The sequence below is a fragment of the Carassius auratus genome, chromosome 37 (genome assembly GCF_003368295.1).
Source record: "Carassius auratus strain Wakin chromosome 37, ASM336829v1, whole genome shotgun sequence".
Classification (NCBI taxonomy): domain Eukaryota; kingdom Metazoa; phylum Chordata; class Actinopteri; order Cypriniformes; family Cyprinidae; genus Carassius; species Carassius auratus.
Genome location: NC_039279.1, coordinates 10,959,430 through 10,980,967, shown reverse-complemented (window position 1 = coordinate 10,980,967; position 21,538 = coordinate 10,959,430). Strand labels below are relative to the sequence as shown.

The window sequence follows — 21,538 nt, the reverse complement described above, 5'->3', positions numbered from 1 at the left end:
TTTCTGATAACTATTGCTGACTGCCTCTTTCCCAGATGCACATCTATTTTCTCTCTCCCTGTCTTTCTTTCCACACATAGCTTATTTCTTTCCTACATATTATTGTTTGAGAATGCTATTTTTATCTTGTCTTAGTTCTCTGGGATCTCTGGACTGCTCCTCTTGCCCCACATTCTGCAGTGTGAGCCTTTTTCTGCACATTGACAACCTGGTGAAAAACAGCCTCCTCCTCCGGGCAGACTGAACATCTGTCTCTTCCACTGATGCCAACAGATGGGAGACCCAGTAGGAGCCCAGATCCACACAACCCAAAAAGAGCAAGCAACAAACACAAGATACTTAATAACTTTAAGCATGCAACATTGTACCTTTTTTTTCCCATTCTGGCTGACTAACTGATATATTTGAATGGATTTTCCAAAAAAATAAAATGAATAATAATAATAATTTGCATGGTGTTTGTGTCATTATTGTATATTTATGAATTTTCATACATGGAATGAATGAAATGAATAAAGATGTATTTAATCAGCATCATGTGTTTAATACAATGTGTGTCATTTTAGTTAGTTTGACTGTCTTTGGATGGATGTAACTAAAATTGTGCATACTACAATATAGAGTCAAACCAAAAATTATTCAGATGTTTTTTACTAGTGGGTGCAGGACACTGTAGTGCATTTATGTAGTGAGGGTAGCAAAATAAAGTAAACTGTGACATATTATACCCAAAAATGATTTATACAGTAGACTACAAGTAAAATTTATTAAAGAAATTTGGGACCAAAAATTATTCAGATACTTTGACCTGACAATGTTTTGCTTAATTGTTGTCTGACATAATCAAGATGAATTTGTTCTGACACAGTTTAACTTGTCATATTTTATTTACATTTTCTAAACTATAGTGAATAAACTGTGATAATGTGTGAAACGTTAAAGGTGTTTGAATACATCTTAAAGCATAAACGTAAAATTAAATATATGCAGGTTTCAACATTCTGTCCAGATTTCTCCTGTATTTAAGTGAAACTGATCAGTGACCATTTTCTATTGAACTAATATCTAAACCTCAATAGCAGTTTTGTTCAATTTATTTAAAATGTAATTTCTATTAGAAATTCAATTCAATTTACAGTTTATAGCAAATAATTCATTTTGGAGAGAGATAACACTCTGATTGACCTCTTCTCATCCCCTGCTGGACAAGCCAATGGTTTGTGAATTAATTTAGGCCTGAACTCTGAGTGAACCTGGTCAGAGGAGAGGGTGCTGACAGTGCATGGCTGTTGGGGCAAATACTGTGCAAACCCAACACCCTGGGTAAATATTGGAGCAGTCCATCAGGTGATCAGAGTTGTTGAGTCCTTGCAAACTTTCTAGAAGAATAGAGGCAAATGGAAATAGTATCTAAGGTTAAATATTCCCCCCCTGTAACTGATCACCTCTTTACATACATTCTAAATCTGATGAACCCCCCCCCCCCAAAAAAAAAAAACATTAAATAAAAAAATATATATACAGTTTTACAGCAAACTGTTTATGCAAGCAAATGCATTGGTTTTATTTCTCAGTACATTATTATAATCTACCGAGTTTTTTTCAATCTCTATCACTCTTCTTTATGCCCTTGATTAAGCAATTTACACATGAAATGAAAGGGGCCTTATGAATTATCTTGGAGTTAGAAAGTGTCTTATCCTTTCTTAACCTGCAGTATTGTTGTGCTATGCCAAGTAGGACTGAAACCTCCAATCTAGTCAGTGAGTGTTATTCTGAGCACCAAGGAGTGTTTACATGTTTAGAGAGCCTGTAGGCACAAAAAGGTGAAAAGGTCATAGGAAGCCACCTGGTGTGTAATGCAACATTCCTCTTGTCAAACTATACAGACTGGAGCAACACCGATTTAAATTAGCTCCATTGTATTGAAACATCCTCTGACAAAGGACACAATCATACCAACATCATGAAGAGCCTTTTAAATAATCAATAAACTGATTGAAATTGGATTAAATCCACAATCATGTTTCAGAAAGTCACAGACCAGATTGTTTTCTATAGGTAAACATGTATTTTTCACCTTTTTTATTATTATTTTTTTGCTCTTTCAACAAAGGAATTAATCAGTAGTGCAAAAAAGGATATCAACCTGATGACAAAAAAAAAAAAAAAAACTTTTGGACTAATAAGAATATAGCCTACCCTGTTAATGCATTTTGAACCATGAATTCAGTAGCTCTAGTGCAGCAAAATTGATTATTTTGCGTTATGTATTTAACACGTGCACATGCTAACGCATACTTTATGCTTTAAGACAGCAGAATAATTTAAGAAGTTTTCCACATCACAATGATGAAATAGTTCGTTTGCCACGAAGGCACGTAATCATCAAACAGCAGTGGAAGAGTCTGAGGCAGGCGAAGCACCCGGGGATGAGCTGTTCGAGTTGTCTGCGCTTTGACCAGCAGAGCAAAGAGACACACGTTTAATTACCGGGGCTGTTCCTTCCTTCTCGCGCTTCTTCTGTTTCATTCTGCGATTCTGAAACCAAATTTTAACCTGCGTTTCGTTCAGTTCGAGGGTGGCGGCCACTTCCAGTCTGCGCGCCCTGGTCAGGTACTTGTTGAAGTGGAACTCCTTCTCAAGTTCCGTGAGCTGCTTGGTGGTGAAATTGGTGCGTATAATGTTCTGCTGTCCGTGGATCCCATATTCGGCGACTTTAACTGAAAGAGACAGAATTATGAACAAAAAAAGACAGATTAGAAACCTCATTTGAAATCTTTTTAAATATAACGTCCTTTAATTTTTACAGTAGCCGTTGCAATTAGACATAGCTCACCTGTTTTAGGAGGATTCCTCTTGACTTTCATCCAGTCAAACGTTGGAGCTTGTTTGATGTTCCTCTTGGAGTCGCTGTCACTGTCAGGGGAGACCTGGTACTTGCTTAACGAACCATAGCCGTGTGGTTCGTGTTCTCCGAAGGGATAAGACTGATAATGGTTTGCAGAGACCGAGCCAGGCCTGCAGTTAGATTCACTGTGTGTCCCCATGTTGGCTCCCATGTTCACGACAGAAAAAACAGGGGACTGAAGACGCATGTGGTCATCTGCTTGAGTGAGAACGTGTTGATGTCCATAGTCCGAGTGAGGAAGTCGGGTTTGCTTGCAAAAATTGGTGTGTCCAGTTTTCCCCATGTCCATATTGATGTGATATTGCTGCGAATGAAGTTGTGCGTAATTTGTGCCGTGAGTTTCGTGCGGTGCGGTTGTAAAAGTGTTCCCTCCGACTTGCCGTCCTTCGGTAATGTGACTATTTGTACTTGCACAAGCACTTGGCAAGTATTCTTGCTCCATAGGAAAACATCCAACCTTAGAACTATAAGTGTTAGCACGGTTATAAATCGTATAATCTAAGTAGGAATTCATTGTTGACTGACCAAGCAAAATTGATTAAGCAGTGTCAATATAGGCTGATGTGTGGTCCCAGTGCCCCTACAACCTCTAAGCAGTATGTCAAACCACACAAAGTTCTATCCAAGCTCATATCAGTTAAGTGACAGATCATGTGACCCATTTTGCACCAATAGTGTGCGTCCTGCGGTAGCACTCTGGGCGTTGCAGGTGTCCATCAAACGATTGGTATTTACATGACAAACACATCAATCGAATCCACCGATCAATCTGATATAACCTACTCCCAATGTAGGTCTAATGTGAATTAAGGCGAGCACAACAGTTATAACAACGAATTTATGGTTTATTCATGACGGCGTGGAGAAGTGGAGTTAATAAACAGGCCTTAAAAATGCATCATATGCATAATAACTTACACCATTTACTTGAAATATAGTCAGATTTTGAGTTTTCTGTTTTCCATAGAGTTTTTTATAGGCTACTATTTTCGAATCTAAGTTCCTAAATTAACTGAATGAATGTACCCCCATATACACCAATTGCCTGAGATTAGCTTTATCTCTCTCTAGAGATATAGTGGAGCACCATACTTTTTAAAATAGTGCTTAGATATAATCTTCCATTAACATAAGTTCATGTGACAGAGGGAGTTTGGGAAACGTGTCTTTGGTTTCTAATTAGGATTCTTTCCTAAAATCTAATGATACGAGTGTAGTTTAATTCGATTTTAGTTAAACCTAAAACCATCATTTTTAATACAAGTGACAGACATTCTCCATTCGAATACAGAAAATTATTAATAATAGTTGTAAATGGTCACAGATAGCCTAAACTGATATAATTTCGAATTAAAATAGAGAGAAGCAATAAATAAATAAAACGAATTGCCTACGCACTAAAATGTCAAATTCGGCTATTAATTTTCACAAAATAATTTTACACATTTGTTAACCATCGTAACTTTATTCAATTAATCAACTACTTTATTATAATGCTTATTTACCATTAAACATTCATTTTGGAACTATTACATGAAAGTGGCATTTAATCATTGGGGGGGGGAGGTTATTATAAACTGCGCTCTGGGAACAAGAATATTTTTATTGAAATTGTCCAAAAGAGACAGAGAATGCCATTAATGTATAAAGACTGGATACTCAGTTATTCTTCTCCAGTCATATTTGCGCAAGCACGTTTCACTTGAGGCACTGTAGATGCAATGCATGCATAAATCTCTTCAAGCTTCACTCAAGACGGTGGTGTGGGTGTTGGTCAGAGATGGTCCAACTAAGAGAGACATATTATTTTCAGCCTACAGTCTTTTTTTTCTCATCCTCCGGTTCTGAAACCAGATTTAAGTTTAAGTAAACTGAACATTTCCACACGTCTCCGCCTGCACAACTAGGGTCAGAATTTGAACTTCTCAGACTGGTCACTTGTGTAAAGCAGTAGCCTACGTGCTCTTTTTGATGCATTGAATCCCAACGGGGGGTTCTTGTCGCTCCTGCGCTGTTAAAGAGCATATATGAAATGTATTACTCTACATTTGGATAACATTTGCATCATCAATACTTTAATAAATATTGTATTATTTTAATAGCTGTATATTTTACATAGGCTATTGATATTATTTTAGCTAACAATTCTTTTACCTAAATTCTAAAAAAATAAATAAAACAAATCGTTATTTATGTTAGGCTACTGGTAATATAATTGAGATTCTAAAGTGTATTTACTCACCTCCAGATAACGTCGCGCTCCTCTTGAAATATGGGCTGGTGATACAGTGAACTTGCTGATTGCTTAAGTTATCTCCGGTAGTATAGTTTGCAGAAAGAAACTGATGAGTTACTATCTTGATTTAGGATGGTGCAGACTACATTTCCCCCTTGTTATAACGTCCTCTTTACCTCGTTCAGTATTCCTAAAGTTGGTCTTGCGGTCGTTGACCAAATATGTTTGGGATGACGCATTTTGTTATTAAGTTCAGATGCATAACAACTTTGTTACAAATAGTTCCGCGACATTGTGAGTCAGACGTTCTTGTTGTTCGTTCGTTATTTGCATTTTCTGGACGGCTTTCATCAGTTATGCTGTGTTGGTCCTTTCTGGGGGTTCAGCAAAACTCTGGCCTCTCGTGTCATGTGACAGTGTGGGTCCGGGGGCCCGCTGGAAGATGACCTGCAGGGTCAGAGAAACACGGTGTGAGTCAGGGAACATGAATCCATCATGCAACGAAAAGGAAAAAAGATATGAATAGTGTCTCTTTTGTGGAGCACGCACTACCAGAAATCAGATTCTTACTGTGCTACTGACAAAAGAATGGTCTGTTTTCTTCTTCGTGATAAAAGCTAAAAAAAAAAAAAAAAAGTAGGCTATCCAGTGTTATTAAATATGAACAAATCACAGGCTTAAAATAGGCTAAATGCAATTTAAAAATATAGCATATTTTAAACAAGTTTAGTTGACACTCGGTTATGAAAATTTTGAAAAATAGAATATAAATACATGCAATAAAACAAACAATTGTATAAAAATATCCAACGATTCATAAGTAAACTTACAATACATTTTAATTATTTGAGAACATGTGCTCCTTTTAATTTTTAATGTATTTTTTATTTTTTTAACTGGTAGGTACACCAAGGTAAAACTAATTGAATTCATTCTGTCGAACATTTCTTTGTGTATCAAAATTAAAATAGCCAGATGCTTCTCTAAAGCATCTGCTTTTTGTATTGCTGGTATATATACTTTTTTTTTTCTTTTGACAATTAGAAAAGGGAATACTTCATTCATCAAGAAAAAACGTTTGTAAAATAGTTAATCACAAAGCAGAACAAAACAATGTTGCTCTTGAATTATGCTATTTTTTCCCAGAATGTACAGCAAGATCACCATTTAAAATCACTTAAACAATATAATGACGTCAGTGCTTGTGGAAAATAAAAATTACAAGCATTTTAAAAAAGAAAATGATGGGTATATGAAACTGCACTTCACTGTATTTATTTCTATCGTAACTGGGATCATAAAAACAAAAACAACGAAGAAAGAGATAGTTGGAAAAAACAATGGAAGGGTACAGAAAAACGCACAAAGCCCAGTGAACTCGTCTTGAACCTTAGCCAAAGTACTAGGGTGATTAATCATCCAGACAGATCCTTCGCCATTCACAAACTGTGAGCTTATTCTTCAGCATCTTGATTCCGTGGAGAACTGGAATCAAGGGACAAATCATTTACTACTAAATATATTTTATGTAAATGTACAGGCTGATTCAATCTAATCAACAACATACAAATAATAATAATTAAAAACCTTGCTGATAACAACAGCTACTGATCATTGTATATTTTCAGCTCCACTCCGAAGTCCTACTGTAAGTGTCATTGGATATGAGTTATGTCTTCTTTGGGCTATATGTAGAATTTAAATCTAATTATTTACCTTTCCATGACATGACGATAATAGCGCAAAATGGGAGGGGGTACCCATAAGAGATACAAGCCAAAGGATCAAGTTAATCAAATTTACGGGTAAAAATTGCAGAAAACCCTTTTGAGCTACAAGATAGTGTGACCCAACAATAATCGGACACAATTTAGAAAAAAAAAAACACGTCAATACGAAACAAAAATACTATATGCATACAATTTTTAAAATTCATATCAGACTGCTGAAAGGATAACTTCCTCTACTGGAAGGGGATTAGAAGCTGATGGAGGCACAGAAGGATGTCGAGTTAGCAATTGATATAAACTGAACTGCGAAACAAACAAAAATTAAGCAAGATCAGGATGCTGCTCTGAAGCAGTACTGACGTTCACCATAACCTCATGTAAATTGGAAGTGTAAATATATGTAAATACTGATATAGATGCTGCTGACTATGATTTTTTTATGTAGGCTATAGCTTGTATATATATTTACACACACACACACACACAGAGAGAGAGAGAGAGAGAGAGAGAGAGAGAGAGAGAGTACGGTTATGATGACAACTGAAACGTTTTCTCTGCAGAAGTATTATCTTGATTCTGAAATTATCCTGATTCTGATTGGATTGGAAGGTACCTTTGCAACCAAATTTACAAGAACCATAAAATGTTTAAGATGCTTTAATATGTCAGCTAACATCTTTCGAATCTGTTGAAAAAGCTTGTAAAGGGGATATCTGTTTTGAATTATTCGTGCATGATATTGTAATTAATGATGTTGAAGATGAGAGAGTGCCGCTGCTTTGGACGATCCTGCGATCAATTCCCCAAAGGTCCAGGGGCCTTTGATCTCTCAAGTTGATCTCTATCGTGTTCCATTACTTTGCTCACGTCACTGTTGGGTGGGTTCGTCATAGACGGCCTAAACTGGGTGTAGTCACCACCAGACGAGCCAAATCCAACCTTAACGGCCGCTTCATTGCATTAATCATCGAAACTTTCTATATGAGCGCAGTCTGTTACAATAGTACAGCCTTATAAAATATTTAAGAGCATAGCCTACATATAACCTGCAATAAAATAAATAGGCCTAAATTAAAATAATAATAACTTGAATTCCTAACATAGATTATAAGAATAACTTTTAAGGCTACTTAAAGAAAATGTCCCATAAAACTATTTATTCTGTAATAGATTTTTTTTGTTGCAGTGAATAAATGTTAGAAGGACAGTTCCTTACATTTGTAATCTATTTTAGTTATTGCGACAGGCTGAATAATAAATTGTTTCCATACACTAATATTGAAATAAACTTATGATTTTTTATTCATGATAGAGCATAGTAAAAAAATATGTATCTCAGTATTGGCCTCTACATGTTTTTTTTTTTTTTCGAGTCAGGAGACAAGACCGCTCCCAGCTTCTTACAGTATGTGTCTACAACATTTAGATCTAAAATATAGGTTTACTCACAAAGCGTGGTGATTATTCTGTGCGGTCGCTCCAGATTGTCCCTCTTGACTGTTCATAGCAATGAGGATAGCTTCTTGCGAAGGAAATGCACCAATAATTTTCGCCCAAACTCAAACAAGTTAACTCGGCGAAAAAGCAGTCTTGACGAATTGGCTGCTTTGCCTTTCTGCTCTGTCTGCAGCCTCTTCATTAATTATTTAATGAACCACGTGATATGGCCAATAAGGGATGCGGAACCAATATCTTTTCAGTTTTTTTTTTTTTTTTTTTTTTGCATCCTCTTCTTTAATATTCATCGTGAATTAACTGTACCTTTTTGTATCAACGAAAGAGTGAAAAAAGAGGCCAATTCAAGTAAGTAGACATATTCTGCAAAAATAGTAACCACACAACATGCACTACAATAGACTGACTTTCTAGTTCCTCATTATTCATAATCTAAAAATAAAGGTAAATTCAGCTGACACCTGACAGTATTTCCTGATGTAAAAATTACCTGTTTCTTGTCATGTTCCTTCTTCTGCTGTCCTCCTGATGAAAAACACGTGGAAAACGTGTCCTCAAAGGGTAGCCTCATTGGGATAGGTAGGATACTTGTTGCTAGACAAATAAAAGAAAGTAAAATCAGCATAATAAAACGGTGTAATAAAAAAGTAACACAACAAAAGTTTATCAAACGACTTAAACATCCTCAAGTATTTTAGATTGTCGTTTATTTTATTATTCTTGAATCGTTATATAATTGTTTCATAATGTTACAGAGACTGTGCGTTAGGAGTGATTCAGCTTTTTTGCGTGGTCTAAGAGAGAGACAGAGAGACAAGTAGGCCAGTTGTCTGCCACTGAGGACAAGGGAAATACAAATACAAAACAAAAGGGTGACCAAAACTTTTACGTGAATGATCCTGCAGAATTGTTACATTTGAATAAATTTCGCACGTAGTCGTATGGACAGCATTTGTCACCAAATTATACATGATGCAGCGCCATCAGGTGTCTAATTTTCAAGACCATCACATGTTTATTTATTTTTTATTTTTCAAAGTATGTCTTCAATAGATAGATAGATAGATAGATAGCAGTCAGTATACTTAGTACAAAAAAATGCATCACTTATTCCACTATGGCGTTGGGTTTATGTCAACTACATATTCCCTAAGACACGAATTTGCGACTATGTATTCACACAAATTCGGATCTACAGGGTATATATAGATGACAGACATCATCGGTGTTGTTAAGCAAACAAACGTTACTTTTTACTGTGAATCTGTGGAAAATAAAAAACTATACTTAAGCAACCGACACGGAGGATTTTTTCACATTTTTACCATCAGTAGCTTCATCATTGTGCATTATCCCCATTTCATTTATTTAATTATACTTCAATATATCTTTAGCTCTGCATTATTATTAAACTTCGCCCTACCAATAGAATCTAGGCTATCTTCGTTATATTAATAATAGCTGTCAAGAAAACACACACGCACAGGCTATTCCGCAAATCTGATTCGTTTCTTGTAGTTGGATGAAATTCTAAGGTCATGTAATGAGATAAAAACTTACTACGTGTCTCACTGTTTTGCACAAATGGTGGTCCCCGTCTTGTTTCACGTTGTCTTTACATTTTCTTTGCCTCCAGTAAACACACTTTCACACTGTAAATCCATTTGTAAAGAATATACGTATTGAGCAAAGCCTATCGTTTTTTTCTTTCGGACTTTCATTTCGTGTGTGTCTCTGCAAGACTAGCCTTCCAACAGCTTCTCTGGACACATCACACAACCTTTTGGGCGCATAACGATCGATTAAAGAAGAAAAATTCAAGATTACCTTAAGCGAAATCTCGTTTATCAACTTCATTAGGCTTCCTGCCGCTGCACACTTCGATTCGTGCTTCATGAACGTGGGATTGCACGAGTACAGACCACTAATTAAATGTTCACCTAGAATCCTTTTGAATTCAGTTCAATTAAAAATATTTATTAAAAATATAAAAATCATATTTTAAATGACTAGATAAAATAAGCTGTGTGCTACTTGTATGGTTATTTATATATTTTACTTTCGAACAGAAAATTTAAACCCATCAAAGGATTTTATATCTTGGATTTCAGTCACTGGTTCAAATTGTAATTTATGTTTTGCCATAGCAACAAACTGAGAATGGTGCCAGCAATCACAGAACATGACCTCAGAATGAACTCTGATCCTTCACCTTGCCCCGCACTGTTTTCGTTTTCAATATTCTAATAATTAGGCTAGCGTTGATATTTTCACATTTCCACCATTAATATTTCTACCATAAAACTAGTCGTTTTTTCCTTACTTTGGTCTAGTGGCTATTTTATGATTCACCCTTCTTCATAGTTTATTTAATATGCTATTTAACAATATTGTAGACATGGATCACACACCAAACACAAGAGAGGAATAAAATATAAACCTTTTGAACTGGCCAACAATTTTTGGAATTTTTATTTTATTTTTTTCATTTTCGTGGCTTTTAGAATTTGTCTCCCTAAATGTTGTTCTCGTGAAAATAACTGAATCCGACTGTCCAGCATTGCAGAATGAGTAAGAACAGACCTGGAGCTCGGTGTGAGGCGGGCCCTGCTGGTGATGGAGCAACATTACATCAATCTAACCAACAACAAAATTAGCCGGGTTTTATTTATGATTCAAGCAAAACTGTATTCATAGTAGGATAACTTAAAAAAAAATCTAATCTTTTTAGCGTTGCCTTGACTAATCAATTTACTTGCACGTACAACTCTTCCAACAAAGTATGTCCCTCTCGTTTCAGTACAAAAACTGCCTTTAGGAGAATTAGACAGTATAGCTACTGACTGTTGAGCGAAAATGTATTCCATAACTGCGTAGGATTACCAGCTAGTCAATTTGGCAAGCACCCCTTGTGCTTCTCTGGGAAGGCATGTGTGCCACTCTCGTCTCCTGACCTCGAAGTGATCCCTTCCCAATGAATAATTGATGAGAACAGCGCCCAGATTACCCCTATCAATATGCAAAACACATTATAGGGGTAAAATGGGACTTTAATAGTTATGAATCGAAAAAAAAAAGGTTTCTATCACAAGCAAATTGTAGTTACATCCTTACATCCACCATATCTTCTTTAAAAGAAAACTCAAACCTAATTATCTAATCTCCAAAATGTTACACTTATTTCAAAAGTCCAGACAATAAAAGGCAAACACATCAAAGGGGGTAGAACAAAAAAGTATCTGTCATTTTTCAGCTACCATTACACAGTTTACATTTTTTGGACATCTCCTATGAAGTATATGTTGTAAAACTGAGAGATTATATTTTACTATTTCTGTAGGCTAGGTATTCAATAACATATGAGGACGATATATATTCCATAATCCACGCTACATACATAACTTCGCAAATACAAAATTCAGCCAGTCCAACCTTTCACTTGGGCCTATTGTTAAAAAATATGCAGCAACACATAATGATTGTTTTTCTTTTTTGTCCAAGTCAAAAGTTTACAAATATATTTTTTATCATTGAGTAATATATAAATCTAACTTGTCTGCATTATCTGACACTTATAATTCTTTGAACGAAATTGTATAGTCTATGGCTGAAATGCGTGATCCTTTTTGGAAAACATTATTAAATGACCATCTAAGGAAGAGACTTACTTGAGAACTAGAGGGAAGCCTTCTTCTCGTTTCACATCCAGCAGAAATATTATGAAAATGTCTATTGACAGAAAAGTCAGCATGGGATATTACGACTGTCCAGTTTGAGATGACTCCGCATGCTGCCCACAACCTTAAGAATCCCTCTGAAGCAGTTAAACAGTCAGTTACATTCAAGAATGTGAATTATGAAGCACATTGTCAACCCCCCTAAAACCATAAAACTAACTTTATCGACCTCACGTGACTTTTTTAGAGCTACCAAGAGCTACATGTTGGTGTTATGGACTGAACTTCAGAAGAAAATAGTCGGGGTAGATGATTTGTATGTTGTGTTTCATACCAATAATGCAGATTGTTAAAACAACCTATAAAGATCGTTTTGTTCATCCGCTTTGAGCATTGAGAGGTAAGTTGAAGGGTTGAGTTATTGTTGGGATGTGACACACGAGCTGAATTTGAATATTGCCATATTATAAGGCATTTTATTCTGTAACGAGATCCATAATGTCCTCACAGAGCGCAGCAAAAATTAAATGGAATATCCTTTGTTTTATTGTAGGCAATATGACTCATTAACAGCTTCCATTTAAGAGCAAAATAATTACTTAAAGTGTCAAATAAAAATGCGATGTACTGTTGGGTAAAATGAGAAGTAGTTATGCATGGTCCAACATTAGGACCACTCACCAAACAGGCCTACAGACAAACAGAGACTGAGAGTAAACTTTATTTTTCTTTTTGGATCAATTCATTTTCAGTTTAGACACAAATACAAATACAAAAGAAAGATAAAAATTGGCAGAGATACCATCAACATATCAATTACAAAAAAAAAATGTATTCAACTTTTAACACAGAACGTCCATAATTCACGTTGTGCACTACAAATAACATATTGGTCACTACTGTATAAAGACATTCTTCATAGGACATCTTATGAGCCCAAAGTAATCTTGTGCTGCAGTACACAAATGTAAGTGCGAAAAGATAATTTTTCTCGCAGGTACCATCTACGAGAACTCAAAAAGCCCGGCACATAACAAGAATATAGCATGTTGCGTGAAGAATACATGACGTTTCAATACAAGTTCAAGAATACAACAAAAGTTTCTCTTTTTTACACCATCATTTAAAATAGCTAGGTAGTGCGAGTTGTACTGTACATCATTTTTGTAACAGGTCTAGAATACGTTGCACGAATAGCTTACATGGAACATGCTTTCCTCCACGAATGTATAAACTTGACACACTTGACATTCACACTCATTTTATGGCAATAGTAACTAGATTAGCATATATGATAACAATATTCAAAACCATTTTGAGTTGCACGGGGAATCACACGTCGTCAGGTGATATCAACAAGCTGAAAGGTGCAGCGCTGTAACAGTAGTCGAATTTTCCAATTATTATATGAAATTATATGATTAATTTTGAAATGCGCTCCCCGCTGTAGCGAGACTCATGCTTTTCAGTTTATTGTCTTTCTTCCATTTCATCCTGCGATTTTGAAACCAGATTTTAATTTGCCTCTCTGAAAGGCAGAGAGTGTGAGCTATCTCTATTCTCCTCCTGCGCGTGAGATATCTATTGAAATGGAACTCTTTCTCCAGCTCGAGCGTCTGGTAGCGAGTGTAAGCTGTTCGAGCCCGTTTTCCATCAGGTCCAGTCATATCTGCCATAAGCAAGGGCAAAGACACAATAAGCAAACATCACCAAGCCATCAAACGGAAACGGACTTAAATGTCCAGTACATTTTGGATGTTGGACTGCTGGCTGATTCTATATTCAAGGCGACGTGCAGTTTATTTCCATTGCATTTTATGGCTTTACTGCTGCACAATAGTTCTACATGCAGTCACCTCCCAAAGAGTGGTTATACTCTATTTAGCTACTTAGGTGAAACTAATGGTCCGTCTAAGCATTGCTGTTTTGTAAGACAAACATTAGCAGGCTATTAACAAAACATGCATTTAATCCACCCATAACCTAAACTTTTAATAAACTATTATCATCAAAAAAAATTAATTGTATCATGCCTAAATAAGACATAATAGAGATGTGTATACCATGGCTAATGTGCAGCTTCCTCATCCATGGGAATATCTGTGGAGTTTGACCGTCGTTAGGTGTTGTAGTCGAGCTCGCCACAGATTCTTGCTTCTGCGTACGTGTGGTGGTCTGTGCTCCATCCTCGGTCTCGGACGAGACATTGGTCTCGTCTGTGTCCGCAAAATGTGTGCTGTTGTTGCTGGTGAGATTGGTGCTGTTGGTAAGTCTGCTGTTGACGGGTGGTGTGCTCTGATCAGATGGAGGAGAGGAACCCTTCAATTCCAGAGACTCGCTGGTGGCACAAGTCAGAGGATCTGGAGACGAGAGCGAGCAGCTCGACTGTCTGTACTGGGTCTCCTGACCCGGATTTTGGAAAGCGCGAGAATTATCTCCAGCTGCCCCGAAATGGCCATTGTTGGGACGATTTACACTAAGGTCTATTCCATTGTAGTTGTAACCGAAAGACCCGGAATGCATGCTGGTGGAGTCCCTGTAAGAAGCGTTCATAGCGCCGTTAGTACCATAATTTAGTAACTGATAGTCAGACCCATTTGGATAGCGCCCTGAGAACGAGTTTAGAAAATAAGAGCTCATTTGGATGTTTTAAAATGTCTTGATTTGTAGATCTTGGTCGTTAAAATCCAGCGCCGCACAATTTATGATGTAATAATGAATTATAGCAATGCACTGTACTTCGTTTTTGCCATGTATGCGGCCAAATATGGGAGAGCGTTAGGGCATCACGTGCCTTTGTTGACCAGTCGTAAATTCTCTCTGATGACTTCGAGAGGTAATTCATGCTCTATGGTTACAAATGATGACGAAATGATGATCGTTAGGTTCGACTCAATGGTGCCTCCCCATCGCGCGCCACATCCCACGTTAGCGGAGGGCGTCACCTACTGGGAGAACTGTAAAATGACCAAACACCTGCCCATTTCGTGAAGCCTTTTTACTGCAGAATTCTGCAACACTTTCACTGCATAGAACTAAGTCGTATTACCTAACAGACTTACGATAAATAAAGTGTGAAATTAAAATTAAAGTGTGAATATTTATTTGTAAAAATTCAATTTTAAGTCAGCGACTTTTAGTCATTCTGTAATATGAATCTGTCTTATTAATATAGGTTAGTCAACCTAGAATTTAATCGCCAAAACAAGATGAAGATCAAAAAAATTTAACTGGGGACATTATTATACAATCAAACTGGCCCATTTTACCAGCAACACAGCTTCAATGTTCAATGAGTAAAAAGATGGAAATTTTAAATAGGCCTATATATAGTTGTCTATATATATATATATATATATATATATATATATATATATATATATATATATATATATATATATATATATATATATATATAACAGATGTCTATCAGATAAAATATTATGTCTTGAAGAGTGCCTTTCACCAGCGCAAAGGCTGATTATGAAATGTCTGCCTCGTTATACAACAGAGGATGCCCAGTACACATAAAGAAAAAATAAACCACATTCATTGTTAAACAATCAATTTTATTGACAAAATGACATTGCTAACAAAGTATGATATTAAGCTATTCTCAGTGCATTCACATACACAAACAGTGACGACCCAATAAATTAAGCATCAAAATGTCCAATTTTCTTCTTTTTCTAGCACAGAACGGATTTAAATACATATTTAATGTAAAACCTTTTGATCCCAATCCCAAAGTTTTAAACTTTGAGTTTATTTTTTAATTCGAATTATAGTCATTAATGTTCAAACAGCAAGAAACCTTTTTTTTCTAATTTCTTTATGCCAAATAGAGCAAAATATATAAGCACCTCCCATATCTTTTACCGTCTTTACAGAGGTGATTCAGACGCCTGTTTTAATGAAAAAGATAGTCTTCTCTTGAAGCTTTTTGTGTCAACATAACACTTATTAAGGTAGATTTTTGCTTGTTGGACAGACCAGTACTTATTAATTAAAACTAAAGGCTACATGTTATATACAGTGTTTCTAGGGCTTTTGACGTAAGCTGCTTTTTCTCATTTATCCCGCCTTTCCACCATCCTCCTCTTCGCTGACCTTTACGGAGTTCAGCACTTTATTCTCCTTTTTCCATTTCATTCTACGGTTCTGGAACCATATCTTTATCTGTCGTTCCGTCAAACACAGAGCGTGCGATATTTCAATTCTTCGTCTTCTGGTCAAATATCTGTTAAAGTGGAACTCCTTTTCCAGTTCAAGAGTCTGAAACCGAGTGTAGGTTTGACGACCCCTGCGGCCAGTGCTGCCAGACATTCCTGTCAAGAAAAAAAGTGGAGTAATGACACATTAAATCAACCTCCAGTAAACATACAAACAGGTCAGCGTGAAGAATAAAAGAACAGTTTCAATTAGCATATCATTATCATTATTAGTCTACTGTTATTACTGCAGTGACATCAGATTTGACATCTGCATTGTCTTCATGCGAGAGTGGAAATGTATTTTAAGATATTGTATTAATAAACCTTACTGAGATACATTCAGTTGATTATCTCTAATGTCTAATTATAAGAACGTTTAGGAATTTACGCATCAGGTTGCTTAAAAGCGCAATATTCAGGATGCAACTTAATTTAGTAGACTGCATCCATTGGTAATTTATTTTGCCAGGGTATAACTTTTTTCTAAAGAGTGCAGTGTGTCTACTCATTACATATGTCTCTTCTTTTATTTGTTAACAGAGTCGTACTGGAAAGTAATGTAAATTACGCCCCTACTTGTATGACATGCAAAAACAGGCGAAATCGCAAACGTGTCTTACCATTACACGAGTTCATCCTCTGCATCCACGGGTAAACCGCGGTACACGGTTTGTCTTCACTGTTAAAATATCTGTCTGCACCCTGCTCAGTGCAGTCCGTCTTGCACTGGTCCTGGGTTAGGACCAGGGGGTCTTCCAGACCTCCGATAGCGCACGAGCGGTCAGCGGTTCGGTAAATGTTGGGTGTTGTTGTGTAGTCACAAGCACTGGTGGATCCGCTTCTCCCAAAAACGCCCCCAGCTTGCTGATAATACGAGGAGGTGTAAACCTTGTCCTGGACATTGGTAGCTCCGAACGTAGCGCTTGGATAATGTCTTAAAGGATCTGTATATCCAGAGGAATAGAGCGGTATCTGACCCAAGAAAGACTCCTGTCCTCCGGGTAGAGACACGGGAAAAGTTGAGTTGACGAAATAGGAACTCATGGGGTGGCCAGTGTTATTGTCCGAGTGTTATGATTTGTTGAGTTTTATAGTGCAAGTGGTTTTTGCCATTACTTTCTCAGAGATTTGGTTTTAGCCGAAGGGAGGTGGCGAAGTGCCAATCTGAGACCGCGGGGAAACAGACCAGCTGATCAGAGCCTGACCAATCCTGAGCCCTTCTGACTACAGGAGAACGCGTAAGGCGGGGGCCCTCCTGTTGCACAGAATGGAATCCCCAGGGTATATCAAAACACTCAGACTGAAGTGTTTTTCTCTACTTACCGAACAAAACAAATAAAATCTAGGCCTATATAAAATGCAATAATATTAAAAAAATAATTACTTTATATAATAATTGTTTATAGTTAATTTTCCCTCCACATTTTCAAATTTTCTCAATCGAAACGTGCTGCAAATTTCAAATAGGCCTATGTTTGCAACTGCACGTCATTTTCATTTCGACGTTGTCTTCATTCAATGCAATTGCAATTTGTATGCAGACATCTAGCATAACTGTGTACGAGAGAAATTTCAGAGAAGCACATACGGACTTTTATTCAAACTTATACTGACATTTATCTATTAAATAATACAATACAGATGTTTACACATAGCCACAGCGACCTCTCTTAATAATATAAGTAAATAAATTATACAATTAGACCTAACTAAAAATGTATGTATCTATGCAGTGCAATTTTCTGCAGAGGCGCAACATAGGCAACGTAGACTGTTGATGATATCATCATGAAAATAAGATAATAATAATAAAAAAAAAACATTTTCCTATATTAATCAAAACAATGCATGCATTGTAAATATATAAACGATACATTTTAAATTCAACATCAATCCATTAGATAGGCTAGAACATACACCAACATCATCACTGACATTTAACTTCAGCCCAGTCCATGTTGTTTTTGTTGTCCCCTTGTTTGAAATATGCAACGTCAGTTATGTCACACGATTATAGAACGGATTTACATTTTTATAAAAATATTTAGTGTCGATGAAATACCAAAATAATAGGAGCAAATAAATAAATTAAACATTCTTTGAATTTAAATAGTTAAGTAGCCTATAACAGTTAAGCCTTTAGTTAGGACAAAGGGAAACCTCTCAGGAAAAAAAGCTAACATTAATCACAATTTCGTGTTGTAAATTAATATAAATTGATTTTTAGATGTATTATTGAATATCGATAGGCTGCAGTAAGTACACGATGACGTTATTGTTGTAAGGCTGGGACATCCTCATTCTTACCACTGCAATGATTCTTTTGTCGTTATAATAATTATAATAATAATAAAAGTCAGATTATGTAAATGCTATGTATGATTTAAATTTGTCCTTACTCTTTAATTGAATACAAAAAGCTCGTTCTTTCTTTCCGTATTATAGCATATTAATATAATAACGACTGACCCGAAAGAAAGAAAGAAAGAAAGCTTATCAACAAGGACATCGCATAATTTCAGTGCAAGGTCAATAAGAGCAGAGAAAAATTAAATACTGTTAAATAATCAAGATTAGCAAAGACCATTCAAAATTACACCAAAGGCAGTAACCATTCACAAACTGCATATGATTACTTGCTCATTGTAGACACACTCTGGCTGAACACAGTATCTAGGGTGCTAGAGGTCTTTGAGTCATTCAGATCACATGCAGAGAACACCCAAACACTGAATTTCACCACAGTTACCAAATCTCGTCACTAGATGACATCACAGAGCAAGAATTGAGAAAAGGTGTGCTTCTTCAGGGATTCACCAGAACAATTGCATGTGTTATTGTGATTTCAGATCAAACATTTATAAGGTTATTCAGATTAAGAATAACCAAATTGTCCAAAAAAAAAAAGGTGCTACTAAATACTGCATTTTTGTTTTCCCAAAACAATGACCCTCAACATCAATAAGAAAACTGTTGATGCATTTGATGCATAATCGTCTTATATGTCCAAAACATGAACCCATCACCGATAAACTAAAAATGTCATGGGTTTAAGCAAACATTATCAAAAACCCACCAGAAAAACAATAGACAGAAATACCAACAATTAACTTTTTAATAAAAAAGCCCTTTAAATGCAGAATGCATGTGCTGTAATCCAGATACAGAGATGAGGCATGTCTTTGCTATTTAGAAACTAATGCTGATATGAATACTACTCAAAGTTAATGTAGCCTAAATCTAATATAATTATTTGAATGTAGCGGTCATCTAGCAATCAATACTAATACATCTTACAAATAATATAATTCTTCCTTTTAAGCATATATTTTCCAGCATTTTCATTGTCAACACACAATTAGGCCTATATCTGCGATTCGATACACATCATCTTCGATCTTTTTAGATCATCACATGGCCCCTGAAGACTTCTGTTCATGCCAGTTCTTATCTAAGCTACTTCTCTTATATAACTTTTATTTTTTTGTTATGCTATAGGTACAAAAGACATGTTCTAAAATGTTATTTAGAAAGTAAATCTGTGTGCAACGCTTTGTATCATGCCATCGCTGGAATAAGTAGAGTACAGAAGTCTAGGTCCAGTCCTACCTTTTTCTTCCCCGTCCATCATCGCTTCACTGGAATGATCCAAAACAATCCCGCAGACTCGTCGCTTAAACAGGATCACGCGTCGTATTATTGGATGCACTGATAAAACAGACATAGCTAAAACTTGAAAAATTAGAAAAGAATGAACCAAGGTCCTCGGTGAATTTTGACCCTTGCACTCTAAGCGGCTGTGAAAATCTAAAGACGCTTCGTACTAACGTGACGTCGAGCTTTCCATCCATATTAACGCACACAATTCGCCCAGCTCAGGAGAATTTTTCTTTCCCTCTGCTTCAACAAAACGTTAAAAAAAACCATTACGGACAGAGGTGCTACTGACTGCGCCCTGACCAAAAGAATGCTGCATTATAGCCACTTGGGAAATCATAAAAAGTTCATGTTCACAGAGAGCTGCTCACGTGACCTCTGTCAGCCAATCCACTGGCAGAAACACACATAAAGTTCTATCACAAAGTTGTAAATTTTCATAAACAGCTGTGAGTTTATTGCTTTGCTTCAGCAGCTACTCGGTCGCCGCCATCTTTATTCGTTAAAAGAGAAAAAGAAAAGCACGACTTCACTTCATTAACAGCCATGGAAATATAGGCTATTGTATTATTTTTTACTCGATGAAGAAGTCTATTACTATAATTTTAGATTTCAATTTTAGACATTGTTCATAGTCAAGCTGCACAAAGGTTTTGCAGTGTCAATTTAAACACGAAACACACAAAATGTGTAATAATATAAATGTTGTAACCATTTACAGGAGTTCTTTTGACCAGTTCGTGGCTAAAACTGAAATAAACCGAACAGTCTGCCCTAAAATAAAAGAGCACCATTCTATTTTTGTCAATAGTGTGCGTTCTTTTGTCAGGTGACTTTAAGAGAAAAATAGACAAATGGAACGTGAAAGCTTTTTACAGCACTAAACATGCGTGGAGGAAAGAATTGCTTCCTGTATCTACGAACAAACACTTATTTCCGACATTTATTGGGGCAATAAAACAGTATAACCCCAAAATGAGCGAGCATGGTCTGTGGCTTTTACCCTCGAGAAGGACCTGCTCTTGAAGCTCACCAGTGCATGTTGTCCAGAAAGGCCCTAATAGCAGCATACGAGGTATTCATTCAGAATTATTTATGTTTCTTAATAACTTAGTTGCTAACATTTTGTTTGTTTGTATCTAAATTAAAATCAGAGTGCAATTAAATAACCTTTTTTAACGTCGTGTCCACTCTAGTCTATATATTTTTTTTATTGGGATTCAACTCACCGTGCATTTGAATTTGTAGAGAAAGCTTCAGTTTTGATTAATAGAATGCTAAATTTGTATTCATAATTATGCATTTAGTGTAACAATCGACGAACTGCAAAGTGTTTTTTCGTTATTATATTATAAATCTTCATCACTTCATCTTCATAAGAATCTCCACTTTATGTTTTGAAATGATTCACAGTTGCTTTACACAAATAAGAGAAAATGAAAATCAGACGGAATAGACTGAGAATTATATGGAATATACACATACCACAATTTTTGTCATAAACGTTTTTATTGAAATATTTAAAAGTCCTTTTTACATATAATCTACATTCTAATCTTTCAAAATTATTCCCGTCATTAATAGCATTTAAATAATATTAAACTCGAGACGCTGTAGCTATTTGGCCACAAGATATTATGAAAAGCCAAACGAACTGT

The 21,538-nt window shown here is 36.1% G+C and overlaps 3 protein-coding genes across 6 annotated transcripts; all 3 read right to left on the bottom strand.

Annotated features, from left to right (window-relative positions):
* Positions 1-1,539: 1,539 nt before the first annotated feature.
* Positions 1,540-20,213, bottom strand: LOC113056179 (homeobox protein Hox-B1b). Of its 4 annotated transcripts, none has more exons than XM_026222751.1 (5): positions 19,833-20,213; positions 8,823-8,926; positions 5,154-5,594; positions 2,840-4,922; positions 1,540-2,723 (listed from the first exon to the last, which is right to left on the bottom strand). In XM_026222751.1, the coding sequence occupies exons 4-5, from the start codon at positions 3,423-3,425 to the stop codon at positions 2,389-2,391; spliced, it is 921 nt and encodes a 306-aa protein (XP_026078536.1). In that variant the 5' UTR covers positions 3,426-4,922; positions 5,154-5,594; positions 8,823-8,926; positions 19,833-20,213; the 3' UTR covers positions 1,540-2,388. The 4 variants fall into 4 exon arrangements, with proteins under 4 accessions (XP_026078536.1, XP_026078539.1, XP_026078537.1 ...); XM_026222754.1 differs by having other exon boundaries at positions 2,840-4,917; XM_026222752.1 differs by lacking the exon at positions 19,833-20,213 and adding an exon at positions 12,001-12,146.
* LOC113056180 (homeobox protein Hox-B5b-like) lies at positions 12,168-15,287 on the bottom strand. Its single transcript, XM_026222756.1, has 2 exons — positions 14,073-15,287; positions 12,168-13,678 (listed from the first exon to the last, which is right to left on the bottom strand). The coding sequence occupies exons 1-2, from the start codon at positions 14,647-14,649 to the stop codon at positions 13,431-13,433; spliced, it is 825 nt and encodes a 274-aa protein (XP_026078541.1). The 5' UTR covers positions 14,650-15,287; the 3' UTR covers positions 12,168-13,430.
* On the bottom strand, positions 15,561-19,820 carry LOC113056182 (homeobox protein Hox-B6b). Its single transcript, XM_026222758.1, has 2 exons — positions 16,844-19,820; positions 15,561-16,337 (listed from the first exon to the last, which is right to left on the bottom strand). The coding sequence occupies exons 1-2, from the start codon at positions 17,265-17,267 to the stop codon at positions 16,084-16,086; spliced, it is 678 nt and encodes a 225-aa protein (XP_026078543.1). The 5' UTR covers positions 17,268-19,820; the 3' UTR covers positions 15,561-16,083.
* Positions 20,214-21,538: the final 1,325 nt, after the last annotated feature.